At 46.7% G+C, this 14,173-nt stretch overlaps 1 protein-coding gene across 1 annotated transcript in view; it reads left to right on the plus strand.

Moving 5' to 3' along the window:
* LOC101535365 (S-adenosyl-L-methionine-dependent tRNA 4-demethylwyosine synthase TYW1) overlaps positions 1 to 1,499 on the plus strand; it is a 72,343-nt gene extending 70,844 nt beyond the window's left edge. The window contains exon 16 of the mRNA XM_058680819.1: positions 1,088 to 1,499. Within this exon, the coding sequence (XP_058536802.1) occupies positions 1,088 to 1,309 (222 nt within the window). The 3' untranslated portion in view covers positions 1,310 to 1,499. The remainder of the gene's footprint in view (positions 1 to 1,087) is intronic.
* Positions 1,500 to 14,173: the final 12,674 nt, after the last annotated feature.

The following is a 14,173-nucleotide window of genomic DNA, read 5'->3' on the forward strand; positions in this document are numbered from 1 at the left end:
AAGTCGGATATTAGTTATACACTGGCAAAACTGAATGCCAAACACATGCTTTGAACTAAAAGCCATTACAGATCAGTATCTCCTTTAGCACTTTCTTTTTGCTTTCTTCATTCCAGGTCACTATCTATTTTCCAGTGACTTTTGAGAAGCAATTTTCTTTTTTTTTTTTTTTAAAGATTTATTTTTATTTTTATTGGAAAGTCAGATATACAGAGAGGAGGAGAGACAGAGAGAAAAATCTTCTGTCCAATGATTCACTCCCCAAGTGACCACAATGGCCAGTGCTATGCCAAACCGAAGCTGGGAACTAGGAACTTCTTCCAGGTCTCCCACACTGCTACAGAGTCCCAAGGCTTTGCACCGTCCTCGACTGCTTTCCCAGGCCACAAGCAGGGAGCTGGATGGGAAGTGGAGCTGCCAGGATTAGAACCAGCGACCATATGGGATCCCGGTGTGTTCAAGGCGAGGACTTTAGCCACTAGACCATGCCGCCGGGCCCGAGAAGCAATTTTCTTAAGAGAGTACAAATTGGATTATTTCCTTTTATCAAACTGAAATTTTTTAACAAGGCTTTTCACACTAATGAGATATTGTATCCACGTTAGACTAAACAGCTAGTTGGAGTCATTCCGTTAGCATTCCAAAATTAGAAGTCATGATTAAGGCTTTCCTAATAACTCAAGCAAGGTTTCATAATAAAAAGGCTTCCATGAGTGCTGCTAACAGCCATGAAAATCCATGGCTGATAGAAAGCAGCAGCAGAAGCAACTGGAATTAGCCTGACCGTCAACAGAGGTGACGCTGAAAGAGCTAACCCCCTGTCAGCAGTGCTCAACTTGCCCCACATGAACTTGGCTTCTAGTTCCAGGAAGCATTCCTTATGCAGTGACTGGATCTTTCAAGTCTGGTACAGCAGTGGTCTCCAGGGAAAAGAAACCCTTCCTTTGAAGAACAAATTGCTCTGATAGGAAACCATGTTCGGTACACGTGAGAGTTTTCTTTCACATGCTGGAAAAAAATCAGGCTGGTTTGTTTTCTCTTGTATGGATGCTGTTGCCTCTGACCCGACAGTTTCTCTTCCCTCCAGTTTAAGATTGATGGAGAGTGGTGGACATGGATCGACTACAGCCGCTTTCAGGAGCTCATCCAGGCATATGAAGACAGCAACGGGTCAGAAACTTTCAGCGCCCAGGATTATATGGCAAAAACTCCACAGTGGGCACTGTTTGGTGCCAGTGAAAGAGGCTTTGATCCCAAGGACATAAGACATCAAAGGAAGAACAAGTCGAAGGGTGTTTCCGGCCACTGAGCTTATCTCACTTCGGGATCCTGAAGGACAAAAGCTAAATGACCCAGAAGGTTCCTGGGCTCTTGTGCTTTGTTCCAAGCATAGACGACGTTGCTTCCTGTAGTGAGATACAAGTCATAAACCGGGTTGGAGAAATGGCTTCCACACTGTGGGTGCCTGGGACTCACCTCAATATTTCTTATCAGATTTCAACCCCTTTCCTAACTTTATTTCTCAGTGAAAAATCATTTTGGGGTAAAGTAAACAATTGCCATTAGGATTTGGCTAATAGTTTTAAATTATATTTTAGTAAGATTTCCTAAAATGCTACTCATGGCAGTGTCATGCAAGGAACGAGCAGCTGAGCCTCTTCCTCTTTCTGGGCCGTCATCTTCTCATGGAATAGCCACTTCACCTTGAGCTGTGCCACGCTGAGCTGAATCTGCCTGCTCCCTCAAAGAGAGCTCAGCCACTTCTTGCATCTTAAAATAATACACCTGAAAAAACGTAAATTGTCACAATTTTCAATTATTTTAAGTATTGTGTCAGTGTATATGCAATTCACTCAGCTGAAACTGTGCTAGCTCACATCCACTCCCACACACATGCCCTCAGAAGGAAATACGTGGAGTGAATCCCACACAGCCTTGTCCCAGAGGAGCTGTCACACCATGGCGCTGGGTCATGAGCCACACATCCATGCAGGATTGTGCACTTTCCATTGGAAAGATCACTGTCGCAGCCTCTTGTTAGGACCACAACCCTCAGCTGTCCATCTTGTTGCACTCCTGGAACTTTCCCTGCTCTCACTGCTCTTACCAGCTTGTCTTCAAGTTCAAGTCTTTTCTGGTTAAATCCATTATTCCATTTTTTCAAGTTGTCCAAGTTATTTTATCCAAAAATTTCTTTATTCAAAAATTGAGCTAATAAAATAAACTTTTGTAAAAACATCGAGCATCGTTTCCACTTTTTTTCTTTGAAGAGCTTTTGGCCCCAGAATCACAGGACCATCCATCCCACCTCCTGTTCATGCATCAGCAGTTTTATAACATCCTTTATTTACACTGAGCTGAGATGCAGAGTCAGCCTGCCCACCTACCCGCTGAAGGGAAACAGCACCATGTTTATCTGCCAGGGGTGGAGCAAAGTACCGCTCTGATGAACACGGGACAGGGACTGGAGGAAGCACCAACTGTTTTCCTGCCCATACGCTTGCCAGTCTCACAGCTTCACTTCTGCTAACTAGACATGTGGAATGCCCCACACTACCCAACCTGCTGGGCAACAGCTGTGGGTCCTACAGTTCCGACACTGGCGTGAATGCACACCCCATGGATTACCAACTAAGTCCCCTTAGATTTCCCTGTTGGTGCCCCGGTGGCCCACAGCTTCTGTCCCACCTGACTACAAAGTGGAGGCTCCCGCAACGCATTTCTTAAGTAATGATTGGCTAGGAAGGCCTGTAGAATCCAGAAAAACAGTTTACCTACTCTTGCTGATTTGTTGCATGGGTTTTAAAAAAGAGACAAATGAGTAGCCAGATGAAGCAGCACAAGGCCTGGAGGCGTCCTGAGTCCAGGCGCTCTATCCTGCAGTGTTGGGGTTGTACCTGCATGTGGTCACCATCCTAAAAGCTCTCGGAGCCCCATGCTCAGCATTCTAGTTGAGGAGCCCTTTGAGAAGCCCAACTTAGTTGGGGCACACACTTGTGTGTATGTTGGCTGCTACAGGGCCAGGTGCAGCCCTCTCCCTGCAGCTCTCCATGCACGTACCAGTGGGTCGGTGGCGTAGTCAGCTCTGCCCCAGCCCCAGCTCTCAGATGAACCAGCAGGTGCTATAACCTAGGCCAGCCCAGCCCTCCCCCATGGGCCACTCTTGCACATGCTGGCTGGTGCTGTAATGTAACTGGGGCAATCCTAAAGAACCCTCTCTGGCCTGTTGCAGCCCTCGCTTTTGCACTCTGCAGCAGGTGCTGCAGCCTAGCCTGGCCAGTCACCCTGAGCACCCCTCTTGCACTCACTAGTAGGTGTTGTGGCCTTTTCAGGGAGTCTCCAAGGACCACTACCAGGCTTGTCCCCAGCTCCCATGTGATGGTGGGTTGTGTGATCCACCTCGTCAGCTCACTCTCCCTCCCCAACTAAAGTCACAGCTCTCACTGGTGGATGCTGAGGCCTAGGACAGCCTGGCCTGCACCCAGACCCACAAATCATGCTCTTTCAGCTCCTCTTCCTGTCACATTCCACCCACCCTTTGTCCTGTGAGTGGACCATTGGAGGCTCTACAGAAATTCTTCCTCCAGCCAGTTTTGGGAAATGAAAAATTTTATTAGAAATCTTTTAGTATTGTGATGTGACCAGTTTACAAATGTTATTAGTCTCTGAAAAGTGCATGGCACTTTCTGATGGATCTACTTTTGCTGTGTTGGTCCTTCGGTGTGCTCTTTTTGTTCCCATCTTGTGTTGACAGATTTGTTGAAATGGTAAATTCTTTTGTTATTTTATTTATTTTTTTGAAATGGTAAATTCTTAGTACTACAGTCAAGAGTTTTCTCTCTTTTGAGGTAGAGAGCTGAAACTCCCTTGGAATTCTGTTTGGTGGTCATTTAGAGTTTTTTCTGGGTTGATCCTGTGAGGCAGCGTTTTGGGCGCTTTGGTGGGGAGCGCGGGAGAGGGCGCTGCTGGCCTCGGGTCTCTTCTTAATCTTCAGAATCAGCCTCTTCACTCTCCTGTTCAGACTGGCCGTGGTGACGCCGTCTGTGAAGGCATGATGGTCTGCGACCCTGATAAACTGTCTCTCTCATGGGCTGGCCATGATCGTCATCAGCCACGCCCTGGGCACCCTGCATGTCTCCCTGCATAGGAGGGATGGAGTCCTTTGCTGCAGGCTGGTAGCAGCGTGGGAGCCTTCGCCGCCTGACTCGGCGCCAGCCAGGACAGGCCTGGCCATCTGCTGTTCCTTCTGAGCTATCGCTGTCAGTGGGGAGGCAGCCATGTGCGTAGTGGGGCCTAGGAGCCCTCCGCCGTGGGCAGCGCCGGGAGCGGGTACGCTCAGGCACATACTTGCTGCCCTGGACAGCAGCTCCCCCGGGGCCGGTGACATTGGCCGCTTCCACACCCTTCTTGCCCTCCACCACGTCGAACTCAACTAGCTCACCATCACCCACGCTGGGCAGGTACTTCCAGGGGTTGTTCTTTTGGATGGCTGATTGGTGGATAAAGATGTCCTCCTGGGTAACTGTTGTGGTGATAAATCCGTAGCGCTCCTTGACGTTGAACCACTTCACTCTGCCCAGCACTTTGGTGGCGAGAATCTTCTTGTCTGCACTGGCATGTGCCAGCTCTGGGAGGCCCATGCCTGTGGTGGAGGGCTTGGGCTCGGCGGCCAGCTGCTGGATGTTGGCAGTGCCGCTCTCGGTGGTGATGGTGCTTGGGACTGGCTGCAGCAGGTGCGGCTCCCCGCAGGGTGTCATGGTGCCCAGGCCAGCTGCGGTGATGGTGGCGCTGTTCGGGGCCCTCTGAGGTCTGCTCTCTGACCCTGCTGCTGAATCACCTCCAGCCCGTTCATCTTCTTTCTGCAGGGATTCAGGTTCTTCTGGTGACTGTGGGGCATGGTGGTGAAACCTCCCTACCTCCTGCCTTAACTCCTCTTGCAGATGCTCCACCTGGCTGGGTAGGACTTGCTCTTTGCAGTGCTTCTGTGCCAACAGCTGCCCGTCTTTCTGCTGCCATTCGGCCAGGAACTTCTGCAGGGTGAACATGATGTCACGGATGAGCTGCTGTGCTTTTTGGTCTTTTTCTTGGAGCAGCTGCTCACGAGTGTGGAGCTCCTCCTTGACTGCAGAGCACTCTTGTTCCTTCTCGCGGATGGACATTCGAAGCTTTGACTTGGAATCTTCTGCAGCCATGATCTGCTGCCGAGTGGTGTCCAATAGTTTCTCATTTTCTTCTTCTACATTCTGTAGCTTCGTTTTCATGGTAGACATTTCATCTTCCAGTTTTTTCACACATTTATTCAAAGTTGTGTTTTCGTTTTTCTGCTTGTGAAGATTTTGCTTCACCAATCGTAACTGCCTGCTTTTAATTTTGAGGCAAATCATTTTCCTTTCCCCTGACTTCATTAAACGGGCTTGTTTTCGCTTGAGATGTTTTATTTGAGATGACATTTTTTGGTTTTGTGCCGCCAGGGAATGTGCAAGTGTCTCCACTTCATCTTGGAGGAGCCTGATGGTTTCATCTTTGTCCACTAAGGATCTTTTCAGGCTCTTCAGTTCTTCTTGGATGGATTTCAAAAGCTCCCTCCAGGTGACAGGTGTTCTCACCTTCTGGGAGTCCTCTGATGAGATGGTGTTGGGAGCCTCTCCCACACGTAAGGCATGTCCTGTGGTTGGAGAAGGCTGGTCATCAGTTTTGAGAATTTGGGGAACTTTCTTTGCCAACTCTGCTGGCAGTTTCTTGGTGGTGTGTTTCACTGCAGCGGATGGTACCTTGTTGGCTCTGGAATTGCCGTCCGTCGGATCAATGAGAGGCTCCCTTTTGTCTTGGTGGTTCAGCAGAGCTGTGTGCCTTGTGCGGAGGTCTCTTGTTTTGGTGTCTTGCTCCTTGAATCTGTCCTGATCACCGGCTAATTGTTGGTCCTTCTGTTCCACCATCCGGAGCAGCGTTCGGAGCTCTGCAAGAAAAATCGCCATAGTCTCATCTTGACGTTTTCTCAAGGCCCTCCTTGGCACCACTTTAACCAAATAGGAGACATAGCTCCAAATTAGAGCCATGAGGTGTACGAGCAGTCCCAGGAAGTAGCGTACGCCAGAGCGTAGGCCAGCATCTCGCCAGGACATGTTGGCCTGCGGGTCGCTAAACTGGTCTGGAGCGCTTGGAAGACGCGTCCAGCTCAGTCGGACAGTCCCGCAAAGTGTCGCCAGAGCAAGGCATGCTGGGGCTTTATATAGGCAGCAGACAGTGGGGTTGCCTGGAGACAGCAGGCCCAGTGTTCCGTCCTCTGCCCCTCTGAAGCCCGTTGGCTCCTTGGCCCTGTTTGTGTCCCTCCCCCTCCCCTCCCCCTCCCCAGGTGAGGCTCCCACCAGGCCTGAGAAGCCCCCAAATAAATCATCTTTCCCCCAGCGTGTGCCTAAGCATCAGTATTAAAAATACAGGAGCTGGCCTTCTGGTGCCCTCAACCTACACCCCTTGCATGTACGGTCTACCCATGGTCAGGGCTGATGTCAGAGCCCCAGGCCATCCCTTGCTTTGCCCAGCCTGAGCCCAATGGGCTGCCGCTGCTGCCTGAAGGAGCAGCTCAATTGCCTGAAGCAGCTGGTCGGGCAGACGGGAGGCAGGCGAGTGTGCTGGGCTCAGGCAGAGTCTCTCTGGGTCGTTGGCAGGAGAGCCGTTCCTCGGGCCCAGCAGATCCCGACTGGGCATCAGCCATGCCCAAGGGCCCATGGAGAATGGAGTTGGGCCTTTGCCCAGCTAGGGCCTGGGCGCCAAGCTCTGTGAGCCCCTGGGGAACAGCCATTGGTCTGTTGCCTCCACCTCACCTTTTGAAGGCCCTGCTGTCCATCATCCTAGATGCACGGAGCACTGCTCTAGTGACTAGCAGACCCCAAGCTTAGCCCACCTTCCCGGGCATGTAGTCAGCCTGGGCTCCCAGCCTTGGGCTAAGACTCTGTAACTTCTGCGCCCAGAGCTGTGCAGAGGAGACAGCACTGCCTTCCTGCCCTCTCTGCCCTGCCAAGCTCCTCTCCCCACTGCAGGGCCTGATGGCTGTAGGTAGCTAACTAGTCAGTAAAGCCCTCGGATTCATTCAGAGATTTCTGAGCTGCTGCTGTCCAACCCTGGGGTACGTAGGAACTTGACAGTGACTGCAAGTTCTTGACACTTGGCGACTTGGAGGTGGAAGGGAAAGGACGGTGGGAGACCACCGTGGACTGGGCGACAATGCCTGCTTATCCACAGTGCTGTGGTGCTGCTGTGGTGCATGGGCAGGGATGTGACTGCTAGTGGACGGAGAGAGCGCAGTGTGATGGCGAGAAGGCTGTTCATTGCATGGACTTCTCAAAGTGGTTGCCTGGGAGCCCTAACAGCCAGGCCAGGCGCTTCAAGGACTTCTTTGAATACTGCACTGTCCTGTGCCAATTTGTTGTCTATTCTGCAAATACATAGGAAAACTTAAAAAAAAGTTTAAAGGTTCATTTATTTTTTTATTGGAAAGGTAGATATATCGAGAGGAGGAGAAACAGAGAAAAAGATCTTCCATGCACTGATTCACTCCCCAAGTGGCCACAATGGCCGGAACAGAGCTGATTCGAAGTCAGGAGCCAGGAGCTGTTTCTGGGTCTTCCGATGCTTTGGCCATCCCCTGCTTTTCCAGGCCACTGCCAGGGAAATGGAATGGTAGAGGAGCAGCCAGGACACAAACAGGCAGCCGTATGGGATCCTGCCACACGCAAGGTGAGGATTTAACCACTGAGCCATCCTGCCAGGCACAAAATGTGTATTTTCACAACTTTTGCATAGGCAGCAGATAAGCAACTTGGAAACTAACTGCATAGGTTTTTTTTTTAACTTACTTTTATTTTTATTACAAAGTCAGATATACAGAGAGGAGGAGAGACAGAGAGGAAGATCTTCCATCCAATGATTCACTCCCCAACTGAGCCGCAACGGCCGGTGCGCGCCGATCCGAAGCCGGTAACCTAGAACCTCTTCCGGGTCTCCCACGCGGGTGCAGGGTCCCAATGCATTGGGCCGTCCTCAACTGCTTTCCCAGGCCACAAGCAGGGAGCTGGATGGGAAGTGGAGCTGCTGGGATCAGAACCGGCGCCCATATGGGATCCCGGGGCGTTCAAGGCGAGGACTTGAGCCGCTAGGCCACACCGCCGGGCCCTGCATAGGCTCTTTTTGACCATCTTCAAAAGATATATTCTATTTTTATCGGAAAGACAGGTTTTACAGAGAAGAGACAGAAAAGAAGAAGAAAGATCTTTGGCACAGGCCAGAGATGAGCTGATCTGAAGCCAGAAGCTGCTTCTGGGTCTCCCATGTGGATACAGACGGTCACCTCTGCTGCTTTCCCAGGTCACAAGCAGGTGGTGCATCTGGGGCATGACCTGGTGCCCAGATGGAATCCCGGTGCTTGCAATTTCAAGGAATTGGCCACTAAGCTGTCACTCTGGGCCCGTGAACATTATATTTTTGTGAATAAATTGTGCTGTAGTAAAATGTTCTATGCGAAAGTTTCTAGTTTTTTTTCTTTGTTGCTTTCTTATGCATTATGAATATTGTTAACATGAAGAGCGTGCCTGCCGTTTCAGGGATGTCCCGAGGGTCGTGAAAGGTGCACCCCACGGATAAGCGAGGCATGCTGAAAACTATAAGCAGCATCTGCCTGGAGCACTGAGTATCCAGGTTGTCTCTGCCTCTTCCTGGTAAACGTGAGCACTGTTCTTCACTTCTCCATTTCTCTTCCCACCTCACATTTTCTTTCCATGCTCTGTTGCCTTGGCTTCCCCTTGGCAGCCTGCTTGCCTTCCCAGCCTGGGGAATAGACTAATAAGGGGGACAGGCCATGCAGAGGCATGTGAGGGCTCTCCCCAGATGAGGGAGTTGGTACCACGCAATGGATTGGTGGTTGTGTGCCCAGTCACACTTGTCCACATTTCTGATTTTGCGTATGGATTTCATGAGTCCAAGAGGCTATTGTTTTAAGGACTGTCAGAGAAGTTGTTATACATCATGCTCTCCACTTCCAGGATTAGTCCTTAAGCAATTGCCAGTGTGATAGGTTAAAGAAATACAACTTTTTAGGATGGCGCTGTGGTAAGTAGGTTAAACTTCTGCATACAGCGCTGGCATCTCATATGGGCATCGATTCAAGTCCCAGCTGCTGCACTTCCAATCCAACTCCCTGCTTGTGGTCTGGGAAAGCAAAGGAGGATGGTTCAAGTCCTTGAACCCCTGCACATACTTAGAGACTTGGAAGGCTTCTGGCTCCTGGCTTCAGATTCACTCAGCTCTGGCCATTGTAGTCATCTGGGGAGTGAATCAGCAGATGGACACACTCTCTCTCTTTCTCTCTGTGCAACTCTGCCTTTCTCTTTAAAAAGGAAAAAATGCATAGGAGTGCATGTTGGTTTCTCATAAAACAAGTGTCTGGATATATTCCTAGGAGTGCTATTGCTGGATCATACGGTATGTTGAATTTGAGTTGTTTGAATATTCTCCATACTGATTGCCATAGAGGCTGTACCAGCCTGCAGCCCCACCAGCAGTGGAGTAGGGTTCCCTTTTCCCCGCAACCTCGCCAACAAGTGTTGTTGGTGCTTTTTTTCAGGCAAAGCTTAATGGTCTTTGAAAGGTCTGGCATGGTGGCTCAGAGGCTACTGCATCTACCAATCGCTTGTGACCTGCCTGTGGCCCTATCTGCCAATCCCTCATGGCCCCATGATAACCAACCCTAGCCAGAAAGACGCACTCCTATGTGTGTGCCACCCTTCTGGCTCTCCCACTCTTTTCTTGGAGCCCCCTCCTGCCCCCATCACAGGAGATCTTTCTCTCTTTTTACTCTCTTTCTCTGCCTCCACTTCCATCTCCACAGTGGCCATCTTCCCTGCTGGAATAAAAGTTCCTGCATGGCTGAATGCATCTGGTGTTTTGGCTTGTGGCGCAGTAGCGTAGTGGCTAAAGTCCTCGTCGTACACGTGCCAGGATCCCATATGGGCACTGGTTCTAATCCTGGTGGCCCTGCTTCCCATCCAGCTCCCTACTTATGGCCTGGGAAAGCAGCTGAGCATGGTCCAAAGCCTTGGGACCCTGCATACATGTGGGAGACCCAGAAAAGTTCCTGACCTCTGGCTTCAGATTGGCTCAGCTCCAGCCGTTAACAGCCACTTGGGGAGTGAATCAGCAGAAGGACGAACTTCCTCTCTGTTTCTCTCTCTCTCTGTATGTCTGACTTTTCAATTTAAAAAATAATAAATCTTTAAAAAAAGAGCTTATACCCAATAGCTAATGCCAAAAGACCTAACCAGGTTATATCAATGTCTCCAAAGTCCACCTCCCCAGGGAGGTCAGTCCTGAAAAAATCCCCATTCTGCATGTGTTTAAAATATTCAAAGTCTATGCTGAGGCTCTCATATTGTTGTACAAGTCACTGTTTTTATTATCCTGGGGGAACCTCCGGAGAGTGCGGGGTTTACTTGCTGAGACTGACCAATCTGCTCATGTTTCAGGACATCGCTACTGCCCACGAATGCAATGCTGCCCTACCAGTTTCTGCATTCTCTGAGAGTCTGTAAAAAGTTTCTTTCAAAAGGTACGAAGCTGAAGGAGAACAGAGGTAAGCACAGCTGATACTATATGCACACGTTCTTGTACTCCATTTGCGAGATGAAGAAAGCAGAGAGCACTTACAAAAGCACAATTTGAAGTTGCCTTTCATGTTGGCCACTGGTGAAGCTGTGTTGTATGAGGCAGGCAGCTCTTCTCTTCCCGTCATGGATCCCTTGCCAATAAGGACTCAAGGTGACCCAGGTGGAAAGCACTCAGTTACCAAGCTGATTCCAAGTAAGGATTCTCTCCACCCCAGCTCCCTCCTGTGAGCCCTGATGTAGCAGGATGAGTCTGTTTACCTCTGTTCTCCAGAGTTGGCCTCATCAGTGCTTATCCTTACCTCTATTCCTACTGAAGCTATGCGGTAACAACAAAGGATACAACAGACTGCCAGTGCACTGATGTGGGAATGTTCGGCTGACTATCCAGTACCACCAAACCCAAGTCGCTGTTGCTGATGCTCGAAACCAGCAGCCTCCAATACTGCTCCCCCATTCTCATATCCAGGAAACAAGAACAGAGAATCTCCCCTCACATCGATTACCTCCATCCAGTCCCCAAAGAACCCTGATTGCTGTGGGCATTTGGGAAATGGAAGAGATTTCTCACTCACTTGCTCAGCATTTTTAAGCACATGAAATATTATTTTTTTTTAATTATTTATTATTTAACTTCAGTAATTACATTGTATTATGTGACACAGTTACATAGATACTTGGGTTCTCCCCACCCCTCCCCAAACCCTCCCACCATGGTGGATTCCTCCACCTTGTTGCATAACCACAGCTCAAGTTCAGTTGAGATTTCCCCATTGCAAGCGTATACCAAACATAGAGTCCAGCATCTTATTGTCCAGTCAAGTTCAACGGCTTCTTAGGTATACCCTCTCTGGTCTGATGACAGAGCCTGGTTAAGTAACTTGAAGAACACACAAAATAAATGTAAGCATATGCCATATGCATGGATTTGAAATAACTAGTTTTGCTCCAACTTCAACTACACAAGCTATCTTCTGATTCAAGGTAAAATACAGAAAATTTCCAGTGTTATTATTTATTCAAAAAGAAAAATAATACTATTATTATAGGGTAGCACAAAAGATCCCAAATAAACCAGTATATCAGCAAAGAACAAATCAGGAGACATTGCTCCCTGGATTTAGAATGTATTGCAAAGATAGTGTCAGATAATGGCATAACACAAACATGTGGATTGACAGGGGAAAAATACAGATCTGGGGCATAAGGTCCAAATACATATAATGGAGAAAATGCAGTCTTTTGAACAAATGGACTGGGGGAAACTGTAATCCACATTCAGAAGAGTGAAATGAGACCCTTATTTCACACCATCTAAAAAAATCCCTCAAAATACATGAAAATCTTGGATATACAATCTAAAGGTATGAAATTACCAGAACAAACATAAAGCACTACACTGGTTTTGGTAATCTTTTTTTTTTTTAATATTAACCCTCAAATCACAGGCTATAAGACAAAATAGACAAATGGGATTCCATCAAAATAAAAAATCTGCTGCAAAACAATAGAAACAACAAAGTAAAGACAACACTGAATTGGACAAAGTAGATGAAAACTGTGTGTCTCAGAAGGAACTAATATTCCAAACATACGGGAAACTCAATACCAAGCAAAAACCAACTCCAATGGGCAAAGCACTTCAGTGCACATTTCCAATTGAAGACATGCACATAGGTATCATGTACATGAGAAAATGCTACACATCACTAATAATTCCCTAAATGCAAATTAAAGACACAATGAGCTATGAAGCCACACATATTAGAATGGGCTTATCACAGATGACAAGCATCATGTTTTGTGTAGGATACAGAGAATTCTTGTGTTTCACTGGTGGAAGTGTAATTAACACAGACACTGAGAAATATGAGCTAAACCTAAACAGAATTACATTACCAGCTGAATTTATAGAGGAAGTGAAATTATGTTCTAAACAAATATTTGCTCCCACGTTCCCTGCAGCATTTTCCACAATATCCAAACTATAGGAATCAACCTAATCGTTCATCTAGAATAAATAAAGTGTGATCAGTGGGGTGTGCTTCAGCCATTAGAAAGGTAATTCTGTGGTGCTGGACAAACTGGATTAACCTGGAAGACATTATGCCAAGTGAATTAAAACAATCACCACAGAATGTCAGTGTCTATGTGGAATATGTTTTGACAATAAGATGCTGGACATTCTACCATGGTCTACACCCACAATGTCATGATGCAGTTAAATAACAAAATGATGGAGTTGTGACTATTGTTGAAGAACTATACCATTGTAATAGTATGGGGTCAGGCAGAGAGGAATGGAAGGGAAATCCTTGTGCCTATGGAACCATATCATGAAAACAAAAACTAAATAAATAAAATTAAAAAGAACTGAACTCAGTGTAGAATTTTGGTTTACAATGGCTGGAATGAAAGAAATAAAATATTAGGAAGTTGTTATTTGAAGTTTCATATGTGTTAGAGCAGGAAGTTTGAATCTTTACAATCCCCAGTGATTATAGCCAACAATAACATATGACATATTTTGAAATTACTATGAGTCAATTTCAAATGTCTTATCACAAAATAATTAGACAAAGTGGACATATTAATCAGATCAGTTTAATCATTCTGTATTTTTTGCATCGACAAAAATAGCAATTACCTCATACACATAGCCACTGTAATCTGCTAGTTGAAAATGCTATCAATTTAGAAAGAAATGTATTAAATTCCTAATAGTGGAAATCATGAAGCAATTGAGAGCAGTGCTATTTGTATGGATGGACCAGTTGACAGCGCTGTAGCATGCTTAAAAGTGTTTAAATACACATATTTAGAAGAGATTTTGAAGACCTTGCCAACTTGATCAGAGTCATTTTGGGGACAGGTGTTTTCATCACAGAGAATTTTATAAACACAATTTAAAGACTACATTAAAGCTACTACTGACAGTGCTACTTACCCTCTGACAGTGGAGCATCGCTCTGGAGTATTAGGTTCAGAAATGGATGCACAGAAAATAGTGTTTAAAGATGCCAGAGGTTACCTAAACAAACTCATAGAAAATGAAACTTGAAGAAAACTGCACTTGGCGCAAAAAGTTGAAATTCTTTTATGATTTTTAAGAATTATACCTTTCCATAAACTTTTTGAAGTCTCTTAATATTCCTTTGATTTTTTTCATCTTGAGAGATATTTACCAAGTAATACTTTTGTGCTAATCTATGACCAAAGTACTAGGGATATGACATGTAACAGCAACAAGGAAAAGCAGTTTAGAATGAGTTCACAGTTTACTTGGGAAAAACACAAAAATCAAAAAAAGTAAATATTAGAACTGTACTCAGAGATAAATGTTATGAATACAATCTCAGAGGTAAACGAATATAGAATAGTGGAGCTGTATAACAGACAGATGGTAAGAATGTTTTTAAAATATGTGTGTATTTATTTTAAAAGCAGAAAGAAAAAGAAAGCTCTTCCATCTACTCTCTCACTTCTCAAATGCTTGCAGCTGCTAGAATTGGGACAGGTCA

The sequence above is a fragment of the Ochotona princeps genome, chromosome 24 (assembly GCF_030435755.1).
Source record: "Ochotona princeps isolate mOchPri1 chromosome 24, mOchPri1.hap1, whole genome shotgun sequence".
Classification (NCBI taxonomy): domain Eukaryota; kingdom Metazoa; phylum Chordata; class Mammalia; order Lagomorpha; family Ochotonidae; genus Ochotona; species Ochotona princeps.